Below are 14,272 nucleotides of genomic sequence, written 5' to 3' on the forward strand. Positions count from 1 at the left end.
ATTCCTAGAATGAGGTGCAGGAAAGGAAGATTGAGGGCCTACACCTGTGGTTAATGCCACCTGCCTCAGCCACTCTCCTTTGAACCACGTTTCCTTTCCTTTTGCCTTCTCTGTTGCATGACCGTAGGCTTTGTTAGGTATTGTTTTTATTACTTAGGGTATTCTTTCCCTGTCATCTACACTGATGTTCTAGTCCTGGGAAGTTGATCTCTGCATTGGGTAGATTTTCTTTTAACCAGCATACAGCTTCCCTTTAAGCAGGAATTGGCAGACTTTCTCCATAAAGGGCCATGTAGTAAATGTTTTAGGCTTTCTGGGCCAGATAGTCTCTCTCACAAATATTCAACTCACTGTTGTACCATGAAAGAAGCCATAGACAACAAATGAGCGTGGCCATGTTCCAGTAAAATTTCATTTATGGAGACTGAAATTTAAATTTCATGTAATTTTCACATGTCACAATTTTTTTTTAACCATTCAAAAAATGTAAAAACCATTCTTAAGCTCATGAGTTGTACAAAAGTAGGCAGCGGGCTGGATTTAGTCTACAGGAAGTTGTCTGCTGACCTCTTTTATGTTATACTAACCAAAAACAACAACAACAACAACAAAAACCATTCTTCACCCACAGCCTGGAATTTAAGATACTTTTCTGGATAGAATGTATTTGTATGTCAGGATCAGCCTGTGCTCTTGAAGAATCTTGATCTTTCAGAATTCCTTTTCCTTTTTGCTTCTTTTTATTTATTTTTACCTTACCTCAGTAAGGTAAAGGGCTCTTAGAGATTCTCTGCTCTCAAGAGTTTTATTCATTCTCATTGGTCTGGGGGTCTTAGTATTCCTGACACTAGCTGATTTCTTTTTCTCCAGTTCTGCTAGCTGAGTATACTAACCTCTAGACATTTGGATTTCACTTGTCTCAGGAGGAGAAGCTCAGAACAATTTTCTGTGAGTGAAGGCTCAAGAAGGGCAATAGTTTGGAAGCACACTCCACACATTCTCAGAAGCATTTTGTTCAAATAACACAACACAACTTGGTTTAGAAAGTCACTCTAAATTTATTCAAGTAAGTAGCTTTTACATTTGGCTGCCAGGTGTGTGTCAGGATACCTTCTGGAAGCTTGTACTTGCAAGATCCACGTGGGTATTTCCTGTGGCTTTCTCCCCACCCTGTAGCTATTCTCTATCAGCCTGGACAGTACATTCAAATTCTCTTCTTTAGGTATTAACATGGAATTTAAGAGACCAAGATTAGAATTCCTCAGTGCCAAAAATGAAAGGGGGAAAAAATACATCTAAGTTTTATTTGATTCAAAGATAAAGATACATGTTTAAAATAAGTCAGAAAAAGCAAAAGTTGAGGTTCTCATAGAAACCAACTCCTCCTCGTTGCTCAGACATGGGGTTTATGCTCATTGGGTGCTGTCTCCATGGTGCCACGGTGTTACATAAAAGCTTGAGCCATGTTGATTTCTTGTCATCGGAAAGACCATCGTGGCCCTTGCTTTTGACCTCCAGTGTTTTTTCTTTGTAATGTCCATATGAGGCTGTTGTGTTGATATGGATACTGATGAGAAACTCAAGGGGACAGTTGGGGGTCGGCACAGTGCTTTCCTATGCCCGCTTGTTTCATTGCTTTCTGAGTTGATGGCAATATTATTGCAGCTACTGCTTATAGCAAACCCAAAACAAATATGTGTATTGGGAAGCAGACAGCCTGCCATCTCCAACCTGCCCCCCCCCCTTTCCAAACACCCCCAGAGACAGCCTGGCTAGATTGCTGACAGCCATGCTCTTGGGATGCCCCGGGGAGGGAAAGGCCTTGTTAACCAGTGAGAGTTCTTCCTCCCTTTAAAAATCATTGTTTTCAGATCCTGCTCTGCAACGGGAAGAATTCTGAAAGGTTATTCTGATGCTGGCCAAATTGTTATCTACTGCACGAGCTCCGTCTGAAAATTTTTTTTTTCCTTTTGGAAGTAGTTCTTTGGTGTCTAACCTTAATGATAAATAAAGCTTGGTGAAGCCAGTTCACCATGGACTGAGCACCAGAAATCCAATAGAAGGCCTCTAAACCACCTGTTCCTTGTCTCCTCCTTGGAAGTGGGCAGTGGTTTAGCATTTAACACTCATTCGCCTTAAAATCCTAGAAATGATATTCGATTTCCTTATGAACTCACCAAGTGTTCTGCATAGGACATTGTTATAACAGGTTTGTGGCATCTAATTTCTGTTAGGTTTAACCTGTTTGGCATTCATTTAGCAAAACAGTTATTGAGTATCTACTCTATTCCAGATGCTGGGTATACACAGAGAACCGGCATTTACTATACCTCAAATAATCGTTGAGTGGGGATCCACCATTAACAGGCTAACAACAGCTAGAGATGAGACCTCAGAAGTCAGCCCTGTCCTTGTGGTATCATACCCATGACTTGTATCAGAGAAATTTAAGGCACGTTTAAAGCCAAGCACTGTACAATAGTCCCTCTTTATCCACAGAGGAATTGTTCCACAACCCCCAGTGGATGCTTGAAAAACGCTGGTCGAACCAAACTCTATATATACTTTGTTTTTTTCCCTTTACATACATATCTATGGTAAACTTTAGTATGTAAATTAGGCACAGTAGGAGATTTACAACAGCAATAAAATAGAACAATTATAACAATATTCTATAATAAAAGTTATGTGCATATGGTCTCAGAATACCTTATTGTACTATACTCACACTTGTGATGATGCGAGATGATAAAATGCCTACACGGTAAGATGAATTAGGGTGAATGATGCAGGCACTGTGACGTAACGTTAGGCTACTGGTGACCTGACAGTACCGCAGAAGTGGGGTCAGCTGCTTCTGGGCTGCATTGGACCACGGGTAACTGGAACCACAGAAAGTGGAACCAGGTGGTGGGGAGACTACTGTACCTCTTTTCTGCAGGTGCCTCTCCTTCACCCCCTTCCTTTCTTCAAAGGAAGTCGCAGTTCCCATCGCCTTATGAAGACTGGGTCATATTGCTTCTCTTCCCAATTAACTTCAGTTTCTCGTCTTTCAACAAATGCATCAAACATTACCAAATCAGAACAGCCCAATAAAAGTCTACCTTAACAGTCGGAATTATGAACTAAAAACAGCTTCAGTCTCAGCTCTTACCCGGTTCTGAGTCCCTGACTACAATTACCTGAGGAGTTGGATCTCTTTAATTAGGATCCCTTCATTCTTCTTTTATCCCTTTATTCTGATCACTGAAAGAGCTTTAGCAGTGACATATTCCAAAATTGGCCCACAAGATGCTGCCTCCCCGGAGGTAATAACATGGCAGTTTAGAGAACAAGGGAGAGAAGAAAGAATTTGAGACAATACAAAATCCTTGTTTTATTTCTGACCCTTTCAATACAAATCGAGGCCTCCTATCATGTAGAACTAACTCTTAGGAACTGGTCTACGATTTGCCTTGCTTTGGGGCCATTTTAGGAAATGGAGGACCAGCTGGCCCTAATGGGATGGTTTGCAGTTCTCAGTTGTTAACTGATTCATGGACAGCATTTGCAGTTTGAGGTCTCCAAATTAATTCTGATTTAAACCTTATGAGAGAGAACTCAGATAAGCTTCTGGTGCATGAGATGTGTTACATTTCTGAGAACTAACAATGTGGTGTGCTAATTTGGTTTTATACGTATATGCAGGTGATAACCACGTTCCTTAAAATTAGGCAGATGGCCTGTCTGCCTCAGCATTTTGTGCCATTGGTGTGAGAGTTCCGGATTTTGTTCGTGATGCTTAGGGAAGAAACAGCTGTCTAAACTTTGTTAACACCAAAGAATATTTGGTTTGGTTTGGTTTGGTTTGGTTTGGTTTGGTTTGGTTTGGTTTGGTTTGGTTTTGAAATTGACTTGAACATAGTTAAGTGTTCCTTTTCTCAGGCTATATAAGGAGCCTTATTCTCTGTACATAGTGAGGTTTTTTAATTTGTGTTTTGGTTTTTGGTGGGGGTGGGGAAGGCTGGCAGGGCAAAGTATAGAAATGGAACTAATTGAATCCGGGGGTAAAAATCTCTACTGAGAGTCTGTGAATTATAAATTGGCTAGCTGCAGCAGCAGGAACTCAGGCAAAGGTATTGGAGTGCAGTCAGTGTGACAGGAAGCTTATTTTGGTGTTCTTTCTGTGCCTTGTCTTGTCCTTGACGTTTACTCCAGGGGACTGTGTATTTAAAAAGGGAGACGTGTCTACAGTTTCCATCTGGGAAACTTTTACAGCATTCTTACCTAGGGTCTTAAAGGTGAAGGATGAAGGTGTCCTGCTAGATGAGATAGTGTAGTCTTCTGTCCCTTTCCCACCTGTCTGTCACCTGGCTCTGTACTCAGCTCCACTTAAGCTGTCAGCCAGGCAGGTGGCACATACTAGCAGATAAAGCCAGTTTTTGTTCTGAAAGTCCCACCAGGACAACCATTTTATCAGGTTTGATCAACAAAAGAAAATGTGTTGGAATTTCAGGGAGGGGTGCCTGGGTGGCTCAGTCGGTTGAACATCCACCTTTGGCTCGGGTCATGATCTCAGAGTTCATGGGTTCGAGGCCCACATCATGCTCTATGCTGACAGCTCAGAGCCTGGAGCTGCTTCAGATTCTGTGTCTCCCTTGCTCTCTGCCCCTCCCCTGCTCGCTCGCTCTCTCTCTCTCTCTCTCAAAAATAAACATTGAAAAAAATTTTAATTTCAGGGAGCAGCATTTAAAGCAGAGATATTTAAATTTGAATATTATTCAAGAAATCATTCCCAAAATATACAAAATAAAGTAACAGTTCCCTGGGCTGGGCTGCTTTCTCATAAGTAGAAGGATGGGTTTAGTAGCCACATTTCAGTTTCAGGGTCAAATAACAGCATTTCCATTTCAATTGGGAAACTTATTTATAACCCACTAGTCATCCCCACGCTTGGTTTTTCTGATATTTTGTCCAGATTTCTCTTTCTCCTAATAATTACACCCCCCGTCCTCAAACTAAGCATTTTCCCTCCTTTCTCGTGTTTACACCTTTCAAATATTTGCAGATTGTTATCCTGTCACCCTCTTAGTCACCACTTAGCTGAACTGTACAGATTTAGCACCTTTTATCTTCCCTTTAAAGGCAGGCCTCCCCGGCCCTGAGTCATTTTCCACTGCTCCCTTGAAATGTGCTCCAGTTTTCTGTATTTCCATGTGGCCACAGAGCTTCCTCCGGCTGAACGTGGGGTTATCAGTGGGGATGTTTCCCTCCTTTGTTGTATCGGAAACTGAACATCTTTGCGGTGCCCCGTCCTCAAGTCTCGCTGGCATTGCCGGTCCGCGCTGACCTCCTCCTCTGTTTCAGCTGCGTCCCAAGTGTGCCAATCCAAAGACCAGCAGGGTAGATGCGTGTAGCTGTGCTTGCCTTTTTTCCTCCAAGTGTTATGTAACCTTGGGAAAGTGGGATGTATGCAGTCAGGGATTCCTTCGGCCCTTCTCCTGGTATTTGTATAATGTCTACATTAACCCTGCCAGTTCATTAGCCATTTCCTTTTCTGTGTATTTACTTTTTTTTTCAGGAGTGTTTTCACTAATATTCATTTAGTCAACATTTGCTGAGGATCTCCAGTGCCACTGTGTGCTATAGCTGGTGTATTGGATGCGGGAAAGAATAAAATCTGAATGACAACAGTACCCAGTCTAAGAAGCGATTTAGTTTTAGTTTTATTCGGGTTACCAATACCAGGTTCTCACGTAGGCTTGCTCATGGTTGCAGTAAAGGGAGAGCAGATTTCTGGGAATATCTGTGAAAATCTAACGGGATGTAAGCTAAGGCCCAGGATCCTGTCAGATCCTGGAATCTGGAAGGTGACTGTGGGTGTGAGGTTGCCCCAGGCACTCAACAGTAGCTCTCCAGTGGTAGTGCTCCAGTGTCCCCTCTGCATAGATCGCCTCCTTCCTCTGGCTCCTGATGGGCCTGTGTCGTGCACACTGCTGGATTCAAATTCCAGAAAGAGAATCTTATTGGCTCACCTATAGCTCCCATTTCTGTTTGGACAGAGCCTTTTCTCCTCTGCCAACCTGACTGTAGATTGGCCACCCCTGAATCGTGTACAGCAGCAACTCTTTTCTCCCCCCAGCCCCCTGTCAGTCCCCCACTCTCAGCTCTGACCTCCATCCCCAATTTGCAGTGAGGGGAGGGGACAGACGCCCGGAACAAGGGCTAGGAAACGTAGTTGCCTGATGCCTTAGCAAGGGACTTGACATGGTGAGCCCCGCGATCAGCTTGTCCAGCACATTCTACCAACAGTCTCCCAGACACATATGTGTCTGCCTAGCACAGTCCAGTTACCACATGTTGTTTCTTAACAGTATGTAGCCTGGTAGGTTTAATAGGAAATTCAGTCACCAGTAACATACCTTGCACGATGATAGACAAATACAATGTTTTCATGCTGGTAATCAAGCGTGATTGGCCCAAAGTCTGTCTTTTTCATCATTGAGCCCTCCGCTTCCAGCACAGTGCCTAGCCCAGCGCAGGCACTGATACGTATTTGTGAAATGGAAGGAGGGACCATCTGCTGAGTGAACTATGGCGTTTTTAAGTATCGTAAATAGGCGGACGGGAAAGAGTATGTCTTCATGCCTCTGGAGCCCTCCTTCAGTAACGTCCGGCACAGCAGTGAGCACACTGGACGGGAAGTGAGCACCGTTGACTAATCCTTCCAATTGGTTATTGTTTCCTCTAGAGTTTTGTTTCCTTTAGCTAATCCCTGGTCTCTTGTTTGCTGGACAAAGTGCCATTGGGAAGCTGTCACTTCTAGCCAAGGCAGATTGCCACACACTTCCCTTTAGCTCCCAATAAAGGTAAAAGCAAACACACTTTGAGCCCAGAGGCTTAATTGTCATAAAACTCACCTACAATGTTAAATATTCAGAGCGATACATGACTCTCATAGCCATCAATAGAATCTCTTATATAGCCATTATTGTATCACTAACAAGAATTTGTACTTCTTGTTCCAAAGCTGACTGACCAAAGTGTTTGTGTTAATTGACCTAGTTAGTCAATGTCTCTGAATGTATAATTTCTTTTTAATAGAATGCTCTATAGCCCGGCATTTTACATTTGAAAGGGGGCATCCTGAACTCCAGAAGTCAAGTCTCGGGTGAGGAATCTCCGAAGGGCTCAGTCAAAATTGCGGGATTTCATCGCCAGGGGAGACCTCAGAGCTCCTTTATGTCATAGAGACCATGAGGCCCCAAAAGGTTTCATACTTCGTCACTGGCAGAGCAGAAACCAGAACCATGGTATGCTCATAGCTAGTGATGCATTTTATCTTCCTAAACCATACAAAATCAGGCACATCCTCTTTTTTATTTTAAATAGTCTTGGGCAACCATCATATCCCAGAAAGCTTAAAAAAGATATGAAAAATAATGGGTTTTTAGCTATAGTCAGATAGATCTGTGGGGCTTAAAAGAGGTCAAGGAGCCATATGGATAAGAAGGGTGTGTGTCTTATCTGTCCTTCACGGACATCAGCCAAAAAGCCCCACAGGGTACAGTATCTTTCTTCATTCTGGCACACCCCATTGTCGGCAAAGAAAATGTTGTAAGAATGTTTGGGAATTTTTTCATATCTTAGTGTTTTTTTTTTTTAAACCAAATATTTTTGTTTTTTGAATGACTTGTGAGTGTCAGGAGTCAGTTTGGCAGTTAACCTGTACCTGCGGCATTTGAAGCACAGCAAAGTTTATATGTTCCTATCAGCAGGCAGGCAGCGCTGCACCAGTGCATTGTCAGAAAAAGCAGCTATTAGCAGTACTATGCACAATCCAGAATTACGGGCACTTTCTCACCTGGCTGGGGAGAGGTTCTGGAACTCCAGTGATACCTCGTTTCATACGTACAGTCTTGGGAGCTCTCCATTGCTGCGTGGCTCAGTGGCTGCAGCCCGGGGTTTGCCTTCCGAGAACCCGACTTTCCTTCCCTTGATCTGTTTTCTTTAATTCTTTTTCCTTCTTTTCTTTCTTTCCCTTTTCCTTCCTTTTTCTCTTTTCTTCTCCCCCCCTCCCTTCCTTCCCTCCCTCCCCACCGTATTGGTAACAGAGGAACACCAGGTACACCAGCCCCGTCATGCAATCTTTGTTTGAATAAAGGTGCAGCATGGACGGGGTTTACTTATTGGCCAGGCTCTTAGGAAAAGAGGGCCAGGCAGAGCGCTTCCTGCTGACAGCGTGTCTTTACCTGGTATTCAGCAGCAACAGCTGTCTTTCTGGGTTTAGAATAACACTTGTTTGGTTTCCTCTCTGTTGGTGGATAGCACATTTTTTGCCCTATTCCTTTTTCCCTTAGGACACAAAAGCAAGTCCAGAAACTGATAAATAAACATTCAGCATAGCCTTTGAACTCTTGCTGAGGGCCCTGACCCACTAGAGGCTTAATTCAATGTCATAACTATCATTTTTTTCTCTTTAATGAAACAGAACAGAAAGACCATTGTTTTGTGGAAACTTTGTTATATAAAAGTGTATATACCCATATGTAAATGTATATATGGGCCCTAATAAAATTAAAAGCTAGAAAACACTCAGCTGCACAGTTCTTTACAAGCAGAAGTAGATTCTGCCTCTCCCTTCTCAGTCCCTGTTGTGACATCCTTCCTAGCCACCCCCTCCATCCCCCCAAATCTAGCAATTCCCCTGCCCCTGAGTGTGGAAGCCGCCTACTATGGCAGCCCCAGTGCCAAGCACCCCTCTGCCTTACGTCCAGACACCAGCTGTGCCTGGACTTCCTGACCCTGCTCACCTGCTCAACAAGAAATGGAGGACATCAGGGGCACCTGGGTGGCTCAGTCGGTTGAGCATCCGACTTCGGCTCGGGTCATGATCTCGCGGTTTGTGAGTTCGAGCCCCGCATCGGGCTCTGTGCTGACAGCTCAGAGCCTGGAGCCTGCTTCGGATTCTGTGTCTCCCTCTCTCTGCCCCTTCCCTGTTCATTCTCTGTCTCTCAAAAGTGAATAAACGTTAAAAAACATTAACAAAAAAAAAAAAAGAAAGAAATGGAGGACCCCAGGCCCCAGACTCCTGCCTAGTCTCCATGACAGGTTGTAATGCTCTCTAGTTACAGTGGTAGTGAACTCCAAAACTGGGCTTTGTCTCGATAGTTTAGCATCTGCCAGTTCGGGGTTCATATAACCACTTAGTAGCTTTCAGGCCGTAGTGATTTCAGGCCTTAGGTCTATTCACAGATAGCAGGTACTCAGTAAAATATTCATTTAACACCTCTCTTTTCCTCTTAGCTCTCATACCTAGGTTCCCACTTCCATTGGATATGTTTTTAAGATACAATGTCTCCCTGTCCATCCTGAGCTGAGATGTGACCGAGCTGAGACGAGTTTTGACTGAGAAGGGGTTACTTCAGAGGAGACCAGTCAGAGAGAAGTAGGAGAACGCCCAGAAGAAAAGGAAATCAATGATAAAAGCAGAGATAATACTCTTGTTCTCAGGCAACTTTTCTGTTCCCTCCTTTCTTTTACCTACCTGCCCGATGGGAATTAATGTGCACTGATGTGTTTACTTTTTCCCCACCTAACAAGGTGTAGGGAGACCAGCTACTTCTGCTTCTTCCTCTTGAAGAACTGGATGGAGCCAGGCTGCTGACAGCTGGGGGAACAGATGAGAAAGGCCCTTCTTTGCCTCTGAATCTGCTTGGAGTGGCTGAGTTTTGGTCACCACGGGCCCAAGGGTCTCTCTCTCCTGAAAGACATTTTGACTCCATTTCTGCTCGACTTGAAGGCTTGTTAAGCCATCTTGTTTTCTGGATTTAATCACTTGGTGGTCTCCCAGAATTCAGAGAGGACTACTGGGATCTCTAGATTTCTTGAGATTTCTGAAGACCAAGGTCGTGACATCAGAGTAGAGTAGGTACATCTGCTCAAACAGTGAGACCAGGAAATCTTCTGTGCCTTTTTCGTGCAGTCTTTCCCCCAATTCCTGCCACCCAGTAAGTGTCCCAGCCTCCTCCCGGTTCTGGTCCCCAGTTCATAACCACCCCACCAATAGCACCCAGCTCAGCCTCACCCAAATGGCTGCTAAGGGTCAGAAGCATACTGGAAATGTATTTTAGCATTATTCCTGTTCTGCAGCAAAGCCTTATCTATGGGTCTGTGGCCAGAAAGTTCAATAGAATTGTTTATTTCTCTCTCTGACAATTCTGTTCTTGCTTAATTTGCAGATAGAAAATGAAAAGTGATTTTGGCTGTTGATGCTGTAGAAACCATGGGCTGACTTTCATTCAGTTTTACTCTAGCCCCATCTCTCCCTTCTGGGTTACGTCTCAGGCTCTTTGGCTCTGAGTTTATTGGTCTCTTTTACCAAAAATCAGTTCCACTTCTCCCACACAGCCTGGCACTGAAGTGCCCAGAACGAGGCAGCCCTAGAGATCTCACCCATGGGATGCTCGGGTAGGGCCTTCAGCTGTCCCATCCTTGCACAGCTGGGCAAGTGGCCTGGCCACCAGCCCAAGCCGTTGTCCTGCTGCAGTTGCTATCCTTCTGCTGCTCTCCCTCTCTGGTGTTTCCTTTGATGTGATGTATTCCTTTTGTGAGGCCTCAAGGCTTGGAGGGAAAGCTCTGTTCTTGAGCTTCTGAAAACCCGAGGCATAAACTATTCCCTTTCCTCTGAGCTTCATGACCTTGAATCTGTACTGTGGCCAGAAACATGAGCCGCCACCTGGCTTCGTCCATAAGAGACGCATGTTCTGTCCCAGCAGTGGGGGCCCCTTTGCCCAAAGGCTTCCTGGCAAGTGTGTGCAGTTGCCTAGACACCTTGCTTCTTTGCCTCCTGTGCCAAATCTCTTGTACCGGCACCCAAGGCCATTTGGAAAATGCCTTGGGAGGTAACGCCTCCCAATTCTGCCTTATTGCAGCAGGAGAGACCAGCAGTGATTCAGAGACCTGGGCATAGATGCATCCTCCCCCATATTTTGATCATTTCCTTTTATTGTGTCTCTAGCCTGCTTCAACGTTTTGTCTCACAATTACAGTTGCAGTACGAATTTTTTTGAAATACTGTGTAAGTAACTCAGATATCTAAATGTGACGTATCTCATGGTCTATCACTGATGACCACTGTCAGTGATCTAACACTGATGATCACTGTTGCAAAATGAATGACTGAATCAAAGAGAGAAAGAAAAGGCAATCTGAGTTGGTTAGTGAGCACCTGTGTTGTATAAAAGACCATCTTTGGATATAAAGAAGTGTGAAGAATGGGATCCTCAGGGATCTTATAGGCTAGGTATGGAGTGAAAGACAGCTGAGGTTATGAGCGTGGTGATTGCTATAAATAGTAATGATAATAATATGATAATAATAATAATAATAATAATGGTAAAACCATAAGAGTTAAAATGTATTCTACTTCTCCATAGGCCAGGCATTGTACCACTACATGTTTTTACATACATAATCTCTCCTAGTTCACACAACAACCATGTGAGGCAGATACATTATTCTACCAGTTTTACAAATAGAACAACTGAGGCTTTGAGTGGTTCAGCAGCTTGGCTAAGGTCACAAAGCGAATACGTGATAGAATTAGGATGTGAATCCAGGTCTGTCTGGTTCCAGACACCTAATACTTCATCAGTATTCTGTTTTTTCTGTTACTCATTCTGAATGAAAAACTGACGGTGCTATTGTCCAGAATATAGCCAGAGGACAGCAGGGGAAGCTTATGAAGAGAAAAATGACACCGCGTTAACACTTGTGAATTTGACGTGAAAGCCAGATAGTAAAGAGAAAACGTCTAGGAGTCCACTGGAATGACTCTCAGAAGGCAGAGTAGCTGGGGATAGCAGTATGATTTAGGTGAGAGAGCCATTTAGATAAGCGATGGTGAAGCCGGTGAGACCTTGGGACTGTAAGGGGGTGCATCCCACATCCGGGTGTGCCTGTGCTCCCCACACGTCGTTTGGAACTCCCCGGGTCTCTTGCTGATTCTCAGATGCTATGACCGGGAGCTCACCTCCCCTGCCCCCTCTAATCACCGCTGCCCTGGTGATGGTTGGGTTTTCCCTCTACAGCAACTTATCTCTGATGTGATGGCATTCTGATCTAAGTCCTGCCCTGTTGAAAGTGTCAGGGCGGTGTCCCATCCTTTCTGGACACTAGGCCGACCAGGCCCCTTTTCATCACAGATTCTCCTTTTCTCCTGACACAGGCATCGAATGCCCCAGAGGAGCCCGAAACCTCCCAGGCTTGGTGCAAGAGGGAGAGCCTTTCAGTGAGGAAGCCACACTTTTCACCAAGGAGCTGGTGCTGCAGCGAGAGGTGGGACATCTTACGGTTGCTTCTTGTGTGAAGAGGGGTGAGAAAACGGGGCTCCCTTGGTCTCGTGCTTTCCTGCCACGTCAGAGATGAGTCTGACATTTTTCTGGTGCTCGGCCTTCCTCATCCACCATCCATTCTGTGTCTGCCCACATCCTGCTTCCTTGAGCCCTGCGTCATTGGCCAGCCACCCCCAGACAGCCCCCTGCCACCGGTGTCCTGGGATTGTGTGCTGAACACCAAGCCGGCCTAGGCAGCATCCTGAGGCAGAGGGCTTACGGCTCTGTAGCCCTGCTCCTTGGCGAATCAGCCCGCGCTGCCTGCCTCCAGCTGGATTTAGGAGCTTGACTAACCCTGTCAGGGGCCAATTTTCTTTGAACATTTATTTGTATCTTTGAGTAATTGCATTTTATGTAGCGGGTTTTCTGACTTAATTTAATTGTATTTCTGTTTCTGCCCGTTGGCCTGGCTCTTGCAGGCAGGAGTTAGGCTTCTCAGCTGCTGCGGTGTCCATCTACCTGCTAATTTTTATCAAGTCATAGTCAACTGATACATCTTCTTTCCAGGAGTATTGCAGTCATTCATCCTGCTAGGTGGGCACAAGAAAGGAACAGTGGGGGAGTGTGCTGGGCTCAGGCTGAGGATTTCAGATCTGCCTTTGTCCTCATTTCTTTTACAATCAAACCCATAGGGTCCCGTTAGCTTTCATGCAATATCATGATATGCAAGAGCTAAAAGATTATGGGGTCCTAGAGGTTAGCTCGCTCATGGGGCTTTGTAGATCCTTGAGATCAGACGTGTGGGCTTGGGGATGTTTCTCATTTTGATTTGAATCGCCAGTGAGTATATTGGGTACTAGAGGCACAAGAGAGCAGGCTAGCCCAGGATGCTGTGTGGGACTGCCCGGACCTGTAGAAAACCACCTCTTTGACTTCTGGCTGAACGACACTATTTGCTTTTGGTTGCCACCTCTTGGGGATTTTTTTTAGCACTTACCTTTCCATTTTGTGAAAGAAAGTGGGTGGCAAAAGGAATCCTGAATTCTTAGTTCAAGATAGATGGGTTCCATTTCCCAAAATGAACTGCAACAACCTGGGCATTGCATAGGCTGTGCTGGCCGTATGTATAGTGGGGCAGGGGCAGGAGTGCTGGACCCCTTCATGCCTCCTCAGTCTCACACTGACCCCTGTTTATTTGTGCTGAGATGCATTCATGTTTGTGAAGAAGAATCCTCATGCAGAGTGCCTTCCCCCTTCCCTTCTATTTTGTAACTGCCCAGTGTAGTTTGAATTCTTGTCGGTTAAAGATAAGCCCCTGCAGGAAAAGTATTTTAAAAATCCAAATAGTCCAGTTGTCTATCAGAAGCTGTTGCAATTTGGAGCACAGTAATTAGGTAGACGGGGCAAATATTTTGGAATTTCCTCTGTGTGGACCTTTGGGGAATGACCTACAGAGCAGCTCTGTGATGGGAAAAACAGGTCCACCCAAGGTCTGCGACTTAAAGTCATCACAGAAGTAGCCTCGACAGACATCCGGTGGTCGTGCTTTGGACGGAGTGAGGAAAGGCCCTCGTGGGGTTCTCTGAGACTTTTCGTTAATAACGTCCTCGTCACTTCCTAGCTGCGCCACATTTCTGTGTCGCCCTCCCCATTGGTCACCGTTGTCCTCCCCTGTTGTTTCACGGCTCCTGAAGTTTCTTTCCCTTTCTTTTTCAACTCTCATTTCCCCAGCCACTTTTCTTCTGATCCCATTTTCTGGCCCACTGGTGCCATCCAAAGAGCACAAGGGGTCAGAGAGAATACTGGCCACTAAGTGGAGTGAGTGGGCCGAAAGCTCTTTTTTTACTCTCTTAGTATCGTGACCTTACCTTTGTCTGTACATTTGCTGGTATTTGATTGTTGAAAAAAGATAAATTTTCTCCCATCTTCTTTGATGCCCCTGGCGTGTGAGTTTGCAG

General features: G+C 44.9%; 1 protein-coding gene across 1 annotated transcript in view; it reads left to right on the plus strand.

The window, feature by feature from the left end:
• SND1 (staphylococcal nuclease and tudor domain containing 1) overlaps positions 1–14,272 on the plus strand; it is a 425,897-nt gene that overhangs the window by 315,305 nt on the left and 96,320 nt on the right. Inside the window, exon 16 of the mRNA XM_030308365.2 lies at positions 12,209–12,318. Coding sequence (XP_030164225.1) covers positions 12,209–12,318 — 110 coding nt within the window. The remainder of the gene's footprint in view (positions 1–12,208; positions 12,319–14,272) is intronic.

The sequence above is a fragment of the Lynx canadensis genome, chromosome A2 (assembly GCF_007474595.2).
Source record: "Lynx canadensis isolate LIC74 chromosome A2, mLynCan4.pri.v2, whole genome shotgun sequence".
Classification (NCBI taxonomy): Eukaryota; Metazoa; Chordata; class Mammalia; order Carnivora; family Felidae; genus Lynx; species Lynx canadensis.